Source organism: Sinocyclocheilus rhinocerous, unplaced genomic scaffold (genome assembly GCF_001515625.1).
Source record: "Sinocyclocheilus rhinocerous isolate Xijiao unplaced genomic scaffold, SAMN03320098_v1.1 scaffold547, whole genome shotgun sequence".
Lineage (NCBI taxonomy): Eukaryota > Metazoa > Chordata > Actinopteri > Cypriniformes > Cyprinidae > Sinocyclocheilus > Sinocyclocheilus rhinocerous.
In genome coordinates, this window is record NW_015662974.1 from 244,567 (window position 1) to 259,379 (window position 14,813).

At 33.7% G+C, this 14,813-nt stretch overlaps 1 protein-coding gene across 1 annotated transcript in view; it reads left to right on the forward strand.

The window, feature by feature from the left end:
• Positions 1–14,813, forward strand: part of LOC107728652 (structural maintenance of chromosomes flexible hinge domain-containing protein 1-like) — a gene marked incomplete at its 5' end in the record, with an annotated part of 55,908 nt that overhangs the window by 27,971 nt on the left and 13,124 nt on the right. The window contains 16 exons of the mRNA XM_016538919.1: positions 985–1,057; positions 1,141–1,280; positions 2,392–2,526; positions 4,130–4,363; positions 6,119–6,264; positions 6,355–6,440; positions 7,040–7,158; positions 8,633–8,794; positions 8,869–8,997; positions 9,818–9,897; positions 10,788–10,945; positions 11,030–11,145; positions 13,391–13,452; positions 14,072–14,159; positions 14,255–14,386; positions 14,594–14,740. Of these exons, the coding sequence (XP_016394405.1) occupies positions 985–1,057; positions 1,141–1,280; positions 2,392–2,526; positions 4,130–4,363; positions 6,119–6,264; positions 6,355–6,440; positions 7,040–7,158; positions 8,633–8,794; positions 8,869–8,997; positions 9,818–9,897; positions 10,788–10,945; positions 11,030–11,145; positions 13,391–13,452; positions 14,072–14,159; positions 14,255–14,386; positions 14,594–14,740 (2,007 nt within the window). The remainder of the gene's footprint in view (positions 1–984; positions 1,058–1,140; positions 1,281–2,391; positions 2,527–4,129; positions 4,364–6,118; positions 6,265–6,354; positions 6,441–7,039; positions 7,159–8,632; positions 8,795–8,868; positions 8,998–9,817; positions 9,898–10,787; positions 10,946–11,029; positions 11,146–13,390; positions 13,453–14,071; positions 14,160–14,254; positions 14,387–14,593; positions 14,741–14,813) is intronic.

A 14,813-nucleotide genomic window follows, 5' to 3' on the forward strand; every position in this document is an offset into this window, starting at 1 on the left:
TAATTACTTTTCCCTTGAAAAAGTAAAGTAAGGGATTACTCTATTATTATTTTTTCTGTAATTTTCTTATGTGATTGAACTTAAAACTGTGTACAGACTGTAGAACATTTACATACAATACAATAGTGGATTTAACATCAAAATTTAAAGTCTAACCTTAAAATGCATGCTTTTTATGTACTCTTCTCACTTCAAATACTTTGGTGAGTTAATAAGAATATTGGTAGCACTTTAGTGTCCAATTCTCACTATTAACTAGTTGGTTATTAGTATGAATATTACTGGGATATTGGCTGTTTATTATTACTTAAAAAAACACATATTAATGTCTTATTCTGCAAGACCTTATTATAAATCCTTAATCCTACCCAATTCTTAAACTTAACAACTACTTTACAAAGTATTAATAAGCAGTAATTAGGAGTATATTGAGGCAAAAGTCATAGTTAATAGTTAGTTAATAGGGATAATTGGACTCTAATCTAAAGTGTGACCAGAATAATTTATGTAGTTATCTATTATTTATTTGAAAGAATTAAAATAAGCGTTTCATGTCTATCCTTGAATCATTAACTTGTCGAGGTTGATATAGGATTTAGAAAGTAATTAGTAATAAGTAATTAAATACTTTTTGGAGAGAGTAGTTTGTACAGTAATGAAATTACACTGCTGAAGATGTAATTAGTAACTAGTAATTGATTACTTTTTTAGAGTAACTTACCCAACACTGCTTCTTCAGAGCATAAACTAATCACAAATAATCAACATGAAGTATGTTAATCAAGAGAGAAAGGGTTATTCGATTTATTTCTGAAATCTGTGCTCAAGCTTGTATTGTATGACTGATATGGTGTATATGATTGTGTAACCAACATATACTGTATTATGAGAACGCTCTTGCTAAAAAAATGCATGAAGGATTTTTTTTATATTTGCAATGACGCTATTAGCACAGCACTTGGATGTGTGTGATATTTTTAACAGATGTACACAGTGAAGGTGCACATCCCAGGACTGAAGCAGGACAGTCAGTCTCTTCAAATTGTATTGCAACCCGGTATGACAAACAACACAGAAACTGCAACAGAAAGAGGAAATATAAAGCAGTATGTTAAAAACCAGGTGACATTTATCTTCCAGGCCCTCCGCACACTCTCGTGGTGTTGCCAGATGGTGATGTGCTCTCTGTTGAGAATCGAACTCCAGCAAACTTCAGAGTTGAGGTTCACGATGAGTACCAGAATATCACCACTCAGCCTAAACTCACGGTCCGCTGCCAGGTAGCACTCCTCGACAAACACACACCACGTATTTACTGACTTTTAGTGACTTAGCAGTTTTATTTATTTGGTGAATGCACACACATTTACTTAGCATGCATATTAGCTTGTCCAATTGGGGACATGCTGTAGACTTCTATTGTTTTTATATACAGATAATTAAAACATTTAAAGATTAACTCAGGGTTTCTCAATTGTGCGATCGCGACTGGTTGGAAAGCTAATAATTTAACTGAATGTAAAATCAAAATAAATTAGTGCTGTCAAACGATTAATCGTGATTAATCGCATCCAAAATAAAAGTTTTGTTTACATAATATATGTGTGTGTACTGTGTATATTTATTATGTATATATAAATACACACACACACATGCAAGTATATATTTCAGAAAAATATGCTATGTTTATATATTAAATATATATAATATACATTTTGTGAATATAAATATATACATGTAAATACATATAAATATTTTCAAAATATATACTGTATGTGTGTGTATTTATATATACATAATAAATATACACAGTACACACACATATATTATGTAAACAAAAACTTTTATTTCGGATGCGATTAATCGCGATTAATCGTTTGACAGCACTAAAATAAATAGATGTGGCTGCACATTTGATTGAAATAAAACTGAGATCTCTATATTACGGTGGCCGAGAGAGCTCAGCGCACTGCAACATGCAAATAGAAAAAGCACCAGCAAATTAAGAATACATCTTCATCAGTTTAACTCAATAGTCAGCTATAAAAAATAACTCTAGAGAGGAGCATGTTGATAAATATATCCACTATATTACGTATTCATTACATTTTTTCTTAACATGTTGTCTTCATTATTTAATGTTTGAATAAATCTGTCATGAAGACAAAATTTTATTACAGCCACTGATTAAATGTTTATATTTCTACAATGATGTGGAGTATAAACAATTATATCATTAAAAAGTTGATATAGAAACTGAGAACATTTTTTGGATGACTGTTGCATGTTTCATTTAATTTAAACTTTTGTTAACTCAATTTTATGAAAGACCTTCCATTGAATGGCACAGAACTACAGTTCATCTTTTGAATTGTAAATGTGTGTTTGTAGTTGCTGGGGGCCCCTGATCTGCCCGTGGATGTTGTGGACTGCAGTAACACCGGCTCTGGACTCCTGCTGACCAAACCACTTCTGCTGAAGACCGTAAACGCTGAGCAAATCCTTACTGCTAAGTTCAACATTCCTGTAAGATGCATCATTTGCTATGTGTTTAATCTGTTTATTTACTGTATAACCAATATATTATTATTATTAGGGATGCACGATATTGGATTTTTGCGGATATCCGATATGCCGATATTTTTCAACTAATTTTTGCCGATACCGATATTGGTATTGATATTGATACCGATATTGGTATTGATGTTGGTACCGATACCAATATTGGTATTGATGTTGGTACCGATACCGATATTGGTATTGATATTGGTACCGATACCTATGTTGGTACCGATATTGGTATTGATATTGGTACCAATACCGATACCGATATTGGTATATATTCGTATTGATATTGGTACCGATACCTATATTGGTATTGATATTGGTACCGATACCTATATTTATTTTTGTTTGGAAACAACACCAAGTCTCTCCTGTGCAGAGGTTCTAAACAAATTATTTTTAATTTTAGTTAGTTTTTAACAAAAACTTATTTGTTAGAATTAAACAAACAATAATTAAATTTTTTTATAATGAGAGTACATTGAAAGCTTTGAAAATAATTATAAATCAACTATAAATCAGTCACTTTTTTTTTAGACGGATGCAGTGATAACCTTAACGTTTTATTTAAATATGTAACATTTGTAGATGGTCTAAAGAAAAAGAGTTGCAAACATTCTTAAAGTTCATTTCAGAGCTCGTAATCTGTTTGATAAAAGAAAAAAAAACATATTACGCATTAATAAATAAATCTATTTAATTTACAAGTGTCATGTTTGTGATTTTTATTCATGTAAGCTATATCTTCTGACATTTAAATCAAAACCTACTCTTGATTTTACAACATCAGTTATTGCTTTATTTAATCAGAAATACAATCTTAATTTTATTTGTGCATTTTACTTTCATTTTATTACAAGTAGGCCAACAGCGCCCCCTAGGGAATTAAAACTCCTTACCTGACGTGCATTCTCAGTTCAAATGCAGCGATCAAAAACAGTGAATCTAATCACCATTCAGGCAAAAAAAATGCATATTTAATAGGCATGCACATTATATTTGTGATTTTAAGCGTTTGCCATCAGTGTTTTATCGATAATGTTCAATTTGGCTGATATTAGAAGCAAATAATACTAGACCTTTTTTCAATTTAAAAAATATTTTGTTTTTATGTGCCAACTGTCAAAAGTATTGATAAATGATCTGTCTTTTCTACTTTAAATTAAAAATTCAGAGTTTGATTTGTAGTGATAAACTATTTTGTTAAATTTTGTTCTTCACATTTTTTGAGAATAGTGTGTGGTGTTCAGAATAAGGGTTCAATTAGTGCTCGTAATTGTTTTTTGTGTGCTTTGCTATTAAAGTATGTGTATAAAATCTAGATACTCAGCATCAGGGGCTGTTTGTGTAAAGCCACAGCGTATCTATTTTACAAATAAATGATTCATCTGTGCATATGTTTCATTTATTTATTTTTTGACCTCATAAATAAAATTATATTGACCTTACATGCCTCCAACGCAGAGTTTAACTGTTAATGAATCTTTCATAAAAGTAAAGTGTATTGGCCATTTAATTTTGCCATTTAACTTGGGAGTTTTTTTGTGTTTTTATGTGCATGCAGAACCACAGGACAGTGGCGTGCGTGGAACGCCAGCTCCGCGTCTTGCCCAGCTCACGAATATCCCGTTTGGAGATCTACAGACAGGAAGAGGGCTCTGATGATGTCATGGTGCTGCAGAACGCCGAGCGCATTGATTGGACGGCAGGAGACACGCTAGGAAACCTGTGCTTCAGACTGTATGATGAGGGCAATAGACTGGTTTCCCTTCGGCCAAAACTCACCAGCATGATTAAGGTTTACTTTTAGTGACTAAATCTGTTTGCACTGACAGACTGTAATACTCGGCCCCAAAAAATGAGTCACAACAAAATGAGCGATTTAACAATGTTGACAACCTTTTTATGACAAAATATTCGAACACACAAAATAAATTAGAAGCATACGTTAACATTCATCAATGAATTGGGTGTCATAAAGTAACAGTTAACAATTTTTATAGCATTTATCAATCTGCTTAGGGCCAGTTTTACTAACAGCTTGCACCTGCACAAACCGTCTTTTGGCGTTAAAATAGTACTGTCAGGTTTTACTAAAGACGCGCAGTGAAGAATTAGCGCTGAAAAGGCGTGGACGCAGTGATTTTTGCACCTGACCTTATTGAATATGCATTTCTAGGAGCTTCCCTTTCAGACGCAAAATTTATGGGAGGAGAGTATTCAAAAGAATCACGCTACGAGATTTACTAACGTTTGCGCTCGTCAAATTACTGGCATTTGCGCCGTTATTTAACGCCCATAAAAAGCATGTCTTAAACTATTTTGCACTTGAAATGGATGCAATTTGTTGCTAGGAGAGGCACTGCAGAGAACAGATTTTTCCACATGTATTAATTTATTTGGAAAGAACACATTATCCGAACATATCGTTTGCCAAGCCATGTTATTTTTAATTTGCTTCAGGAAATAAAAGACGACTTGGAACCCTAATCTAGGAGTCACGCAATACCAGGTCATTCAAGACTGTTGGAACCCTTCATTTTTTGGCCTCCGGTTCTTTTCGACGTACTGTGGCTTATTTATTTCTTTATTGTTTATTCGTGACTAAGCTAATTTGCGCTGCGCTTTGTAAATTGCATATGTAAATGAGATGTTGCGTCTGTGTTGTTTAATTTGCGCGTTGTTAGTAAATCACCCGCAGAAATTTCCACGCCCAAATTTTTTGCCGTTTAGTAAAACTGGCCCTAAATGTTAATTTGCAAAAAATACTACTGGTAATGGTTGTCTTATGCTTATACTATGTTTTTTATTTGTATTTATGTTATCTTATGAACAAACATATGATAACCACAGTCAGTAATATATTTGTATGTTATCAAATACTTTGCATTTATAAATGCTATAAATTATTAATTGTTACCAACAACAACAAAATTTGGTAACATCTTACAATAAGATTCTCTGTTAATATTGATTATATTTGTTATATTATGAATAATAATAATAATAATAATGTTTTATTTGTTGTATTTTATTTGTATAATATAGTTATATAACAATATTTTATTTGATATGTTGTGTAACATAGCATACAACAATATAACAAATAAAATGTTTTTTTTTTGTATTTATGTCATTACGTTATGAACAAATATATTATAACCATGATCAGTAGTATATTCGTAAGTTAACAATTACTTGTGTTTATAAATGCTATAAATTATTGTTACGAACAACAACAAAATTGTATATAATTGTTCATGAATTTTCTATATATTAATGTTGGTTATATTTGTTATACATAATAATTATGATAATAATAATAGTATTGTATTATGTTATGTTTGTTATATCTAATATATTGAATAATGTACCATAATAATATAACAAATGCTATATGCTATATCTTATGTTTTATAATATAGCATATAACAATATAGCAAATACAATATTATTATTATTATGTGTAATATATTTGTCATGCAGTGTGTATATTGTGCACAGTATCAAAATAATATTTGCTGATGTGCATGTGTTTGTGTGTTTCTTGAAGGTGAATTGGACAGCAGATATAAACGCAGAAGAGCTTTCTCAGGGAAAACTGCCTCCTTTAAGTGTCCCGTCTCAAGCACAGAGAGAGCATTTCTACCACGTGTCTTTCCACGACCAGCACACGGTCAACTTTTCCTTCATCATTGTGTAAGTTACACACAGTTGCATCACGTGTCTGTCTGTCTTTCATTATATACCTAAACAAAAGCATATCTCTGCATGTGTGTGTCTCTGAAGGCCTCGTCCAGATGAGCCTGAGCGTTTGCGGGTCAACCTCAGCGAGTCGACTGTGAAAATGGGAGAAATTCTGTCTGGAAACATATGTAAGTATCATCTTTAGGTACGACATAATTGGGTTTGACTTTAAATCAGCGAGTCGTAATGTGATTACAAAATTCCCAGGTTTCTTCATATGTGACCCTGGAGCACAAAAGCAGTCTTAAGTCGCTGGGGTATATTTGTAGCAATAGCCAACAATACATTGTATGGGTCAAAATTATAGATTTTTCTTTTATGCCAAAAATCATTAGGATATTAAGTAAAGATCATGTTCCATGAAGATATTTAGTAAATTTCCTATATCAAATATATCAAAACTTAATTTTTGATTAGTAATATGCATTGCTAAGAACTTCATTTGGACAACTTTAAAGGCGATTTTCTCAGTATTTTGTAAAATATTGTCCTATCCTAACAAACCATACATCAATGGGAAGCTTATTTATTCAGCTTTCAGATGATATATACATCTCAGTTTCGAGAAATTGACCCTTATGACTGGTTTTGTGGTCCAGGGTCACATATGTAATTTCTTTTGAAACTGATTGTGTCCTTGCTTTCACAGACGCTCTGTTTGTAGATCACATACCAGTTTTGTGTTTGTTAAAAACATTAAGTTTTAAAACCTGTGTTTCTCTCTCAGATGTAGAACTTGTTGATCAGTACGGGAATAAAACGGACTGTCTGAACGCTGATATTGTGAAGACTTTGAGTGTGTCTGCTGATGGTCTGGATAAATCAGCTCTGGCCGTTGAATGGCAGGTACTGTATACACAACCACAGACACAAGCAAATGAGCAGGTTTTGATCGGGATGCCCTCTATAATGCCATATCGGTCATTACCGTTCACGTAAACTCTTCTTCTCTCTGTTGCAGCTGTCAGTCATTCAGCATTCACAGCCCAGTCATGTTCGGTTACGACGGATGGCTCAGTAAAATCAGTGATCGCAAAACAATCGGGGAAAAAAGGCATTACATGCAATTTTTCAAATCATAACATGTGAATTTATATAGTCGCCAGTGGTGATCTCAGCAAAAATATCGCTTGTGAATTAATATTTTTGGTCGCAAATGTGACCGTTTTAGAGTCTGTTTTCTGTCCAGTCTATGTTGTTGCCTCATTAAAAAGCTGTGCTATAGAAATTCTGCATTGATTTAGAAGAAAAAAAAAACTTCACTGGTATCGGATCTGTATCGAAAAAGCTTCGAAAAGCTTGTTGACTTTTGCTGTTTACCTAAGCTTAAGTTACATTGTGGGCGGCTTTTGTATTTATTTGGTTGGTTGTGTTTGCTAAACTTTGTGCAATTTAAGAGTCCGTGTAATACAGCACGTGTTGTAATTCGCTTTTGTTAGTAAATGTTTTATATATATATATTTATACAGTTAATCAAATTGCAGTGCAATTAATCAAAATACAGTTTCATTTTCGATTTCGGCCTCCCAACGATTATGAAAATACAATAATCAAGAAAAATATGATCATTGCGGTCCTTTCTAGCAGTGCGTTTTCGCTCCTCCATACAAGCCCAATTTCTCATGCAAATCAGTAAAATTATGTAACATGAATCTCTGTGTGAAAGAGGCTTATATGATGTAAACTTGATTTATAATCTGCCATCCAAACACTTTATGTGCTACATGGCGCAAGATGATACATTTTTTAAATCATTAATATTGATGTATAATATCAAGGAAATGCAGTTACCCTGCCTCTTTGTATATTTATTTTTGACCTTTTAGACATATTTGGATAATGTTTTGAATATAATGGTTTATGAATTATGAAGGTTTATGAATTCAATTGATTAGACATGGGTTTTGGATTATTAAAATTAAATAATTAAAACAGAATTCAGACAAATTAAAATCAAAGACATGGAATTTTGGAAAAATAAAACAGAATTTGGGGAAGATAAAAGAAATTTGGGAAAAATTGCGCATTTTGTTACATTTTTGGTAAATTGTTGTTTATATGTGTGTAAGTTTTGTGATTACTTTTTGATTACTAAAATGTCATTTAACCATCAGAATGGAATCCAGACAAAATTGAAACTGAAAACAAGGAATTTGGGAAAAAATTTAACTGATTTAATAGGGCCCTGCCTGTAGTGTTTAAAAAAAAAAAAAACATTATAAATTGCATGGTGTATACACTGTCATACCATGTAGTACTTGTAAAAATGTGTCTTTATTTTCATTCAAGCATGTGTATTTATTTGTATGCCGTTTTGCAGGCCAGCAGTGGACGGTTGTCTGTATGCCGGGTCCGGTTCGTAGGAGGAACTCCTGGCCCGAGGGAGTTGTGCTTTAAGTATCAGGACATGATGGAATTTGTGCGAATCGAAGTCACCGCGGGACCTCCGGTACAGATAAAGCTGCTGGAGAAGCCAGAGATGGTGTGTCACATTTTCACATCCCCAACACTGAATTTCATGCGGGAGAAGAGTTTGACTAAAGCTGGCCTCTTTAGCCTCTCCAGGTCGTGAATGGCCAGGGCTTGGACGCTCCGCTGGTCGTGCAGCTGTGTGACGAATGGGGAAATCCTTCACCAGACCAGCGGATTGAAATCATGATGAAGGCTCTGATGCCAAAGTTGAAGGTACATTTGAGGGAAGAGAGGTCTGTGGATTTATTTACATTTAGTCATTTAGCAGACGCTTTTATCCAAAGCGACTTACAAATGAGGACAATGGAAGCAATCAGAATCAACAAGAGAGCAATGATATGCGAGTGCTGTAACACGTCTCAGCTTAACGCAGTACACGTAGCAAGGTTTTTTATTATTATTATATAATAAGAAAACCAATAGAATAGAAAAAGAATATAGCAGGCTAGTGGTAGAGGCATTTTTTTGCTTTATAATCACATTGACTGTACTTGAAAAGTACTTTTTTTAACATACACTGTAAAACATAAGGGAGAGAAACCCAGTGCAATGTCACTAAAAGATTGGAAATTTTATCACTTCTCAATAATCGAATTATTATGTTGACAAGTTAGAGGGTTTATCTGCACTAGTCAACATTTGAAGTGGCTCAAAACCTTTCATCAAAGTTGTCCTAAAACCTAAAACCAGTTGTCTTAGGACAACTTTGATTAACTTTTTTGATCCACTTCAGATGTTGACTACTATATTATGAACAATCAAAAAAAAAAAAATAATGAATGCATGAACATGAAACATAAAATTGTGAAATCCATCCCCTTCTCAGCTTTAGACCTATAGACTGTTTATCTGCATTATGACTTCACATTGGAACAAAAATTGCAACGGAAATAAAAACAAAACAAAATTGTGTTCCTCCTGTGGGGTCTGTAAATCTAAACTTTTAATATTTAAAATTTTACTTAAGAGCTAATGCCCTACTATTCAACTGAAGCAATGCAATTTTTAATACTTTTTTGTTTTTCTCTTTTAGATAAAGTCTTTAATATCTTCTCAGCCTGTGGATTCAGAAGGAAAAGCTTGCTTCGTATTAGAAACTATAAGTGGTCCAAAGTAAGTACATACTGAACCCTATAAAGCCTACTGTGTTATATTTGACACATGGATTTCCAAGGCCTCTAAATGATCAACATGATCAAACTTTGTATCAAGTAAAAGGTCTTTAGTGTAATTGTATACTAAATACCTTCAGCTCGTGCTTCACGTGTCTTTCTGCTGTGAAATCTTTGCTGATTGTTATAAAGCAAATGTAAGTATAATTTTGATATTGCTAGTAATATTTCAGTATGAACACCTATTGGACTGAATCAACTTCCAAAGACATAATTTTTTAGAAAAGTCATATTGAAATGAGAGTATCAAATATGATGATCAGGCTTCCGAGGAACGTTTACTAGTTCATCTCTCAATCATTGCATTATGTTTTGAAACTACAGAGCTTTGATCTTAAAACTACATTTACATTTAGTCATTTCATCAGGCTTCCGAGGAACGTTTACTAGTTCATCTCTCAATCATCATTGCATTATGTTTTGAAACTACAGAGCTTTGATCTTAAAACTACATTTACATTTAGTCATTTAGCAGACGCTTTTATCCAAAGCGACTTACAAATGGGGACAATAAACTGAGCAAATATCATCTTACTAAGATGTATTATTGGGAGCTACAGAGTGATGACTGAGGTTTATATCATTTTATGCACTGTTATAAAAATCTAATTGATTTACATCACAAGCTTTCAGAATTTCATCTTACTTTTTAGCCACATAAATATCAGCATCTGCACCAAATTGCATGTTTTTGCTCAGTTTGGGCCTCTGAATAAAACTAAGTGCCATATTCTCACTATATCAGTATATGAGCCTTAAAAGCCTGATGCATCAAATATGATGCTCAACAAAAACGCACTCTCTTTCACTTTCTGTCTCTTTCTTCTCTAGAGGGGTGCATCAGTTGCAGTTTCAGGGGTCTTTTGGCAGGAAGGGGATTCCTGGACCTGTAGTAAAACTAAACTTGATTCCTGACCCCAACAAACCCGTCGAACTCTCTATTAAATATGACAGTGCTGCTAGCTTACATGCAGGGGACATTTTCCCAGGTGTGTGTGGATGCATATAAGCCTACATTATATTGTAACTTCAGTATAGATTAGTGTGCATATCATATTTTCTGGTGTCTTTAGTGTTTACAGTGATCGTGATTTCTGAGGATGGCACGCCGGTGAGAAACATCTGCCCTGCAAACCTCTCGATGCTGCTGTGGAAGGGCACGGTATCAGGCTCCTATCCACCCTCTACCGTGAGTCGCCCGATTTGGTCTTTTATTTTGAGACACATTGCTTGAAACCACAAGGGTGAGTCTCTCAGAATGTGTCAAGATTCATATCGGAGTCACAATTCAATCCATGTTTTGCTTAAAGGGATAGTTCACCCAAAAAATAAAAATTCTGTAATTATTTCCTCACCCTAATGTCGTTCCAAACCTGTGTGAGTTTCTTTCTTATGTTGAACACAAAAGAAGATATTCTGAAGAATGCTGGTAAGCAAACAGTTGATGGTCCCCATAGTATTTTTTTCTCTACTATGGAAGTCAATGGGGACCAACAACTGTTTGCTTCCTCAAAATTCTTTAAAATATCTTCTTTTGTGTTTAACATAAGAAAGAGACTTATACAGTTTTGGAACGATATTATATGTGAGCCTGGAGCACAAAACCAGTCTTAAGTCGCTGGGGTATATTTGTAGCAATAGCCAACAATACACTGTATGGGTCAAAATTATCGATTTTTCTTTTATGCCAAAAATCATTAGGATATTAAGTAAAGATCATGTTCCATGAAGATATTTTGTAAATTTCCTACCGTACATATATCAAAACTTAATTTTTGATTAGTAATATGCATTGCTAAGAACTTCATTTGGACAACTTTAAAGATGATTTTCTCAATATTTAGATTTTTTTGCACCCTCAGATTCCAGATTTTCAAATAGTTGCATCTCAGCCAAATATTGTCCGATCCTAACAAACCATACATCAATGGAAAGCTTGTTTATTCAGATGATGTAAATCTCAATTTCAAAAAATTTACCCTTATGACTGGTTTTGTGGTCCAGGGTCACATATATTAGTGCTGTCAAAATTAGCGCGTTAACGCAGGCGATTAATTTTTCCAGTTTAACAACGTTAAAAATATTTCATTCTCAGTTAACGCAGAGCTAGGGTTGGCCACCCCACTCACAACTGCTGCTTCGGTCTCTTTTTTTCTTGAAAAGAATTGCATTTATTTAGACTTTTTAGACTTTGCATCAGCGACAGGTGCTCAAATGAGCGCGGAAATGGTACAAGTAACGAGGAGCTTCAGTAGAACAACAGTGAACTACACTCAGATGAGATATTGTCAGGCCATATGTCAATAAAAACAAGTTTTCCTGTCCTGTCAGCCGTTATAACGCGTGCTGTAGCCTGTATCATTTCATATTAAAGTGCGAATGAACTACGAGCATGCGTCATGTTCAGCAGCGGCAGCTCTTAAAGTAATAGCAGCCAAAGAACCTTAACAACCCAGCTTCGGTGACGTCTGCTAATCAAAGAACACAAGAAAAAAGAGGAAATAAATAACTTTTGTAGCTTTAAGAAGTCATCTATATTTAATTTAGAATTTAGTGTTGATAACTTTATTCAATTTTTGTATATTTCCTACTTGCTGAAGGGCACAGGTAAATATGACATTTATTATAATGGTTTCATGTGAAGATTGTTTTATGTAAAGAAGTTAACTTATATTAGAAATTTTTAGGCTGTTTTTTAAAGTCTAATAAATGTTAAAATTGATAGCTGTCAATTATACTGTAATGTTGAATGGCTATAATCAATGGTTAAATATTAGGAAAAAAGAACAATTTCCTAGAGTCATCAGTAGTATTAGTATCAGTGATACTCGGCTTCAGTCATAAATAAAGATGCCATTAAACATGTTGTTTCTTCATTAATTTGGAGATTGAATGTGAAATTATTGCAATATATAAAAGTATATTTAAAAACTTTAATGTTAGGTGGGATTAATTGCTATTAATCGTGAATATTTTAGAAAAAATGTGCGATCAATTAGTTAATTAATAGTTCGTAAATTTTTTTAATCGATTGACAGCACTCTCTCTCTCTCTCTCTCTCTCTATATACTGTATATATATATATATTTGTATAAACAGTAGTAGAATATGATGCATTTGGGCCAGATTGCTGCCATGTGAAAGAAAAATTACTTTGTCAGGTCAAAATCATTTTATGACAATAATGGCCAATAGATGGCTGTATTGATGGAAGTATCCCAAAAAAACATTTAAGTATTCTTTGTGACTGACAACATTATGTAACAGCCATTTTTGCTCGGGCATTACAAAATAAAATTTTGACAAGACATGGATTTTGAATTATATGACATACAGAGCCGGTTGTAATATTATGTGTTAAAGGAGAATACATGGTATGAAACAATATTTTGAAAAATGGAGTAAATCTGACAATGTTTTGTGTTTTAAATTAGGCCTCGACTCTGAAGTGTAGTAAACGCAAAGACACAGAAAACGACGACTGCTTCTGCTTCAGGTAATAAAGCAACATAAGTCTGAAATAAGAACTTCAATCAATCAATAGTTTATTGTCATATGTACAGGAAACACAGTTACACTCTACAATGAAATTCTTACTCTGTGAATCCTCTAGCAGCCAGAGACATACGAACAAGTACAAAAACCACAAAAACCTATTATAAAGTTACAAGTGCTAATGCATGTACATAAGTGTGAGTGCAATAAATCCTGCATGTATAGATATGTTTATATACTAAGGTATATGTAATGTATACATTAATGGATACATATACATATAAGCAGTTATGTTTTTAAGCATTGTTAGTATTTGAAAAGCTTTTGTCTGCCACTGGTGCCAATTCTCTCCGAAATGTCCTGCATTTCAAGTATTTAAAGACACTTTCGTGAAAAACCTGACTATAGCAGCGCGTTTCTAAGTTATTTTACATTACTGGAAATGACTGAAACCTTCAAAGCCATAGAAAAATCGTGAAATCTTTCATTTGTTGGTAAACACATCATCCTGTGTCTGTTTGCTTAAAAACAATAGCAGCTATACACGTATAAAATATTACTCGCATGCACATTAATTTTCGTGTGTTTTGGTTTGTATGTCTTTTATGTGTCTTTTTCAGGGATAAGCAGATTCCAGAGCTTGCAGGACAGTATGTTGTCCAGTTTGTGTTGGCTTTGGACGAAACCAAACATCTGTGGAGCAAGCAGGTGAGAACACACACTTTATTTTGCCCAATTTATTGTATGTGCAGCTTTATATCCTACAGCTCACTTCAGGATACGTATTTGTGTTTCTGTTTTAGACTCCACTAAATGTTGTTGCCAATAAAGCGGTGAAATTAGCCCCCGAGGCTCCAGCTTCAACTCCTGTTGTGTCCAATAGTAGCAATCGGACCAATCGCACACTGCTAGACAGCTTAAATCTGAAGATCATGGTGAGTTTCGGTCTCTGCTAGAGATAAGTGACAATTTATTTATCTTTTTAAATTATTTTTATTCTGTTTGCTGATTTATTTGGAGCATTCATGCAATCCATTTCTGCACAATGCCCTTTTTCTGGTCATTTCTGTATTTTTAAATCATAACATGTAGATCAGATAAATGCTGAAAGCTTGAGTTAGTGTTTGTTTCTTACTTTGCAGGACCAATACGGTAACGCTGCTGGTGAGGGTTTAGATGGAAAAGTGATTGTTACTGTAAAAGGCACCGGAGACGTGGCGCTTCCTTTGTTTGAGAATGGAGAAACAAGTGTGTCATACAGCTTCACTAACGGGGAGACTCTCATTACTGTGAGTGTTTGTTTGTATCAGTGTTATTAAAGCAATAAGCCCCGTGAAGCCGTGGTTTACAGTGAATTTATAA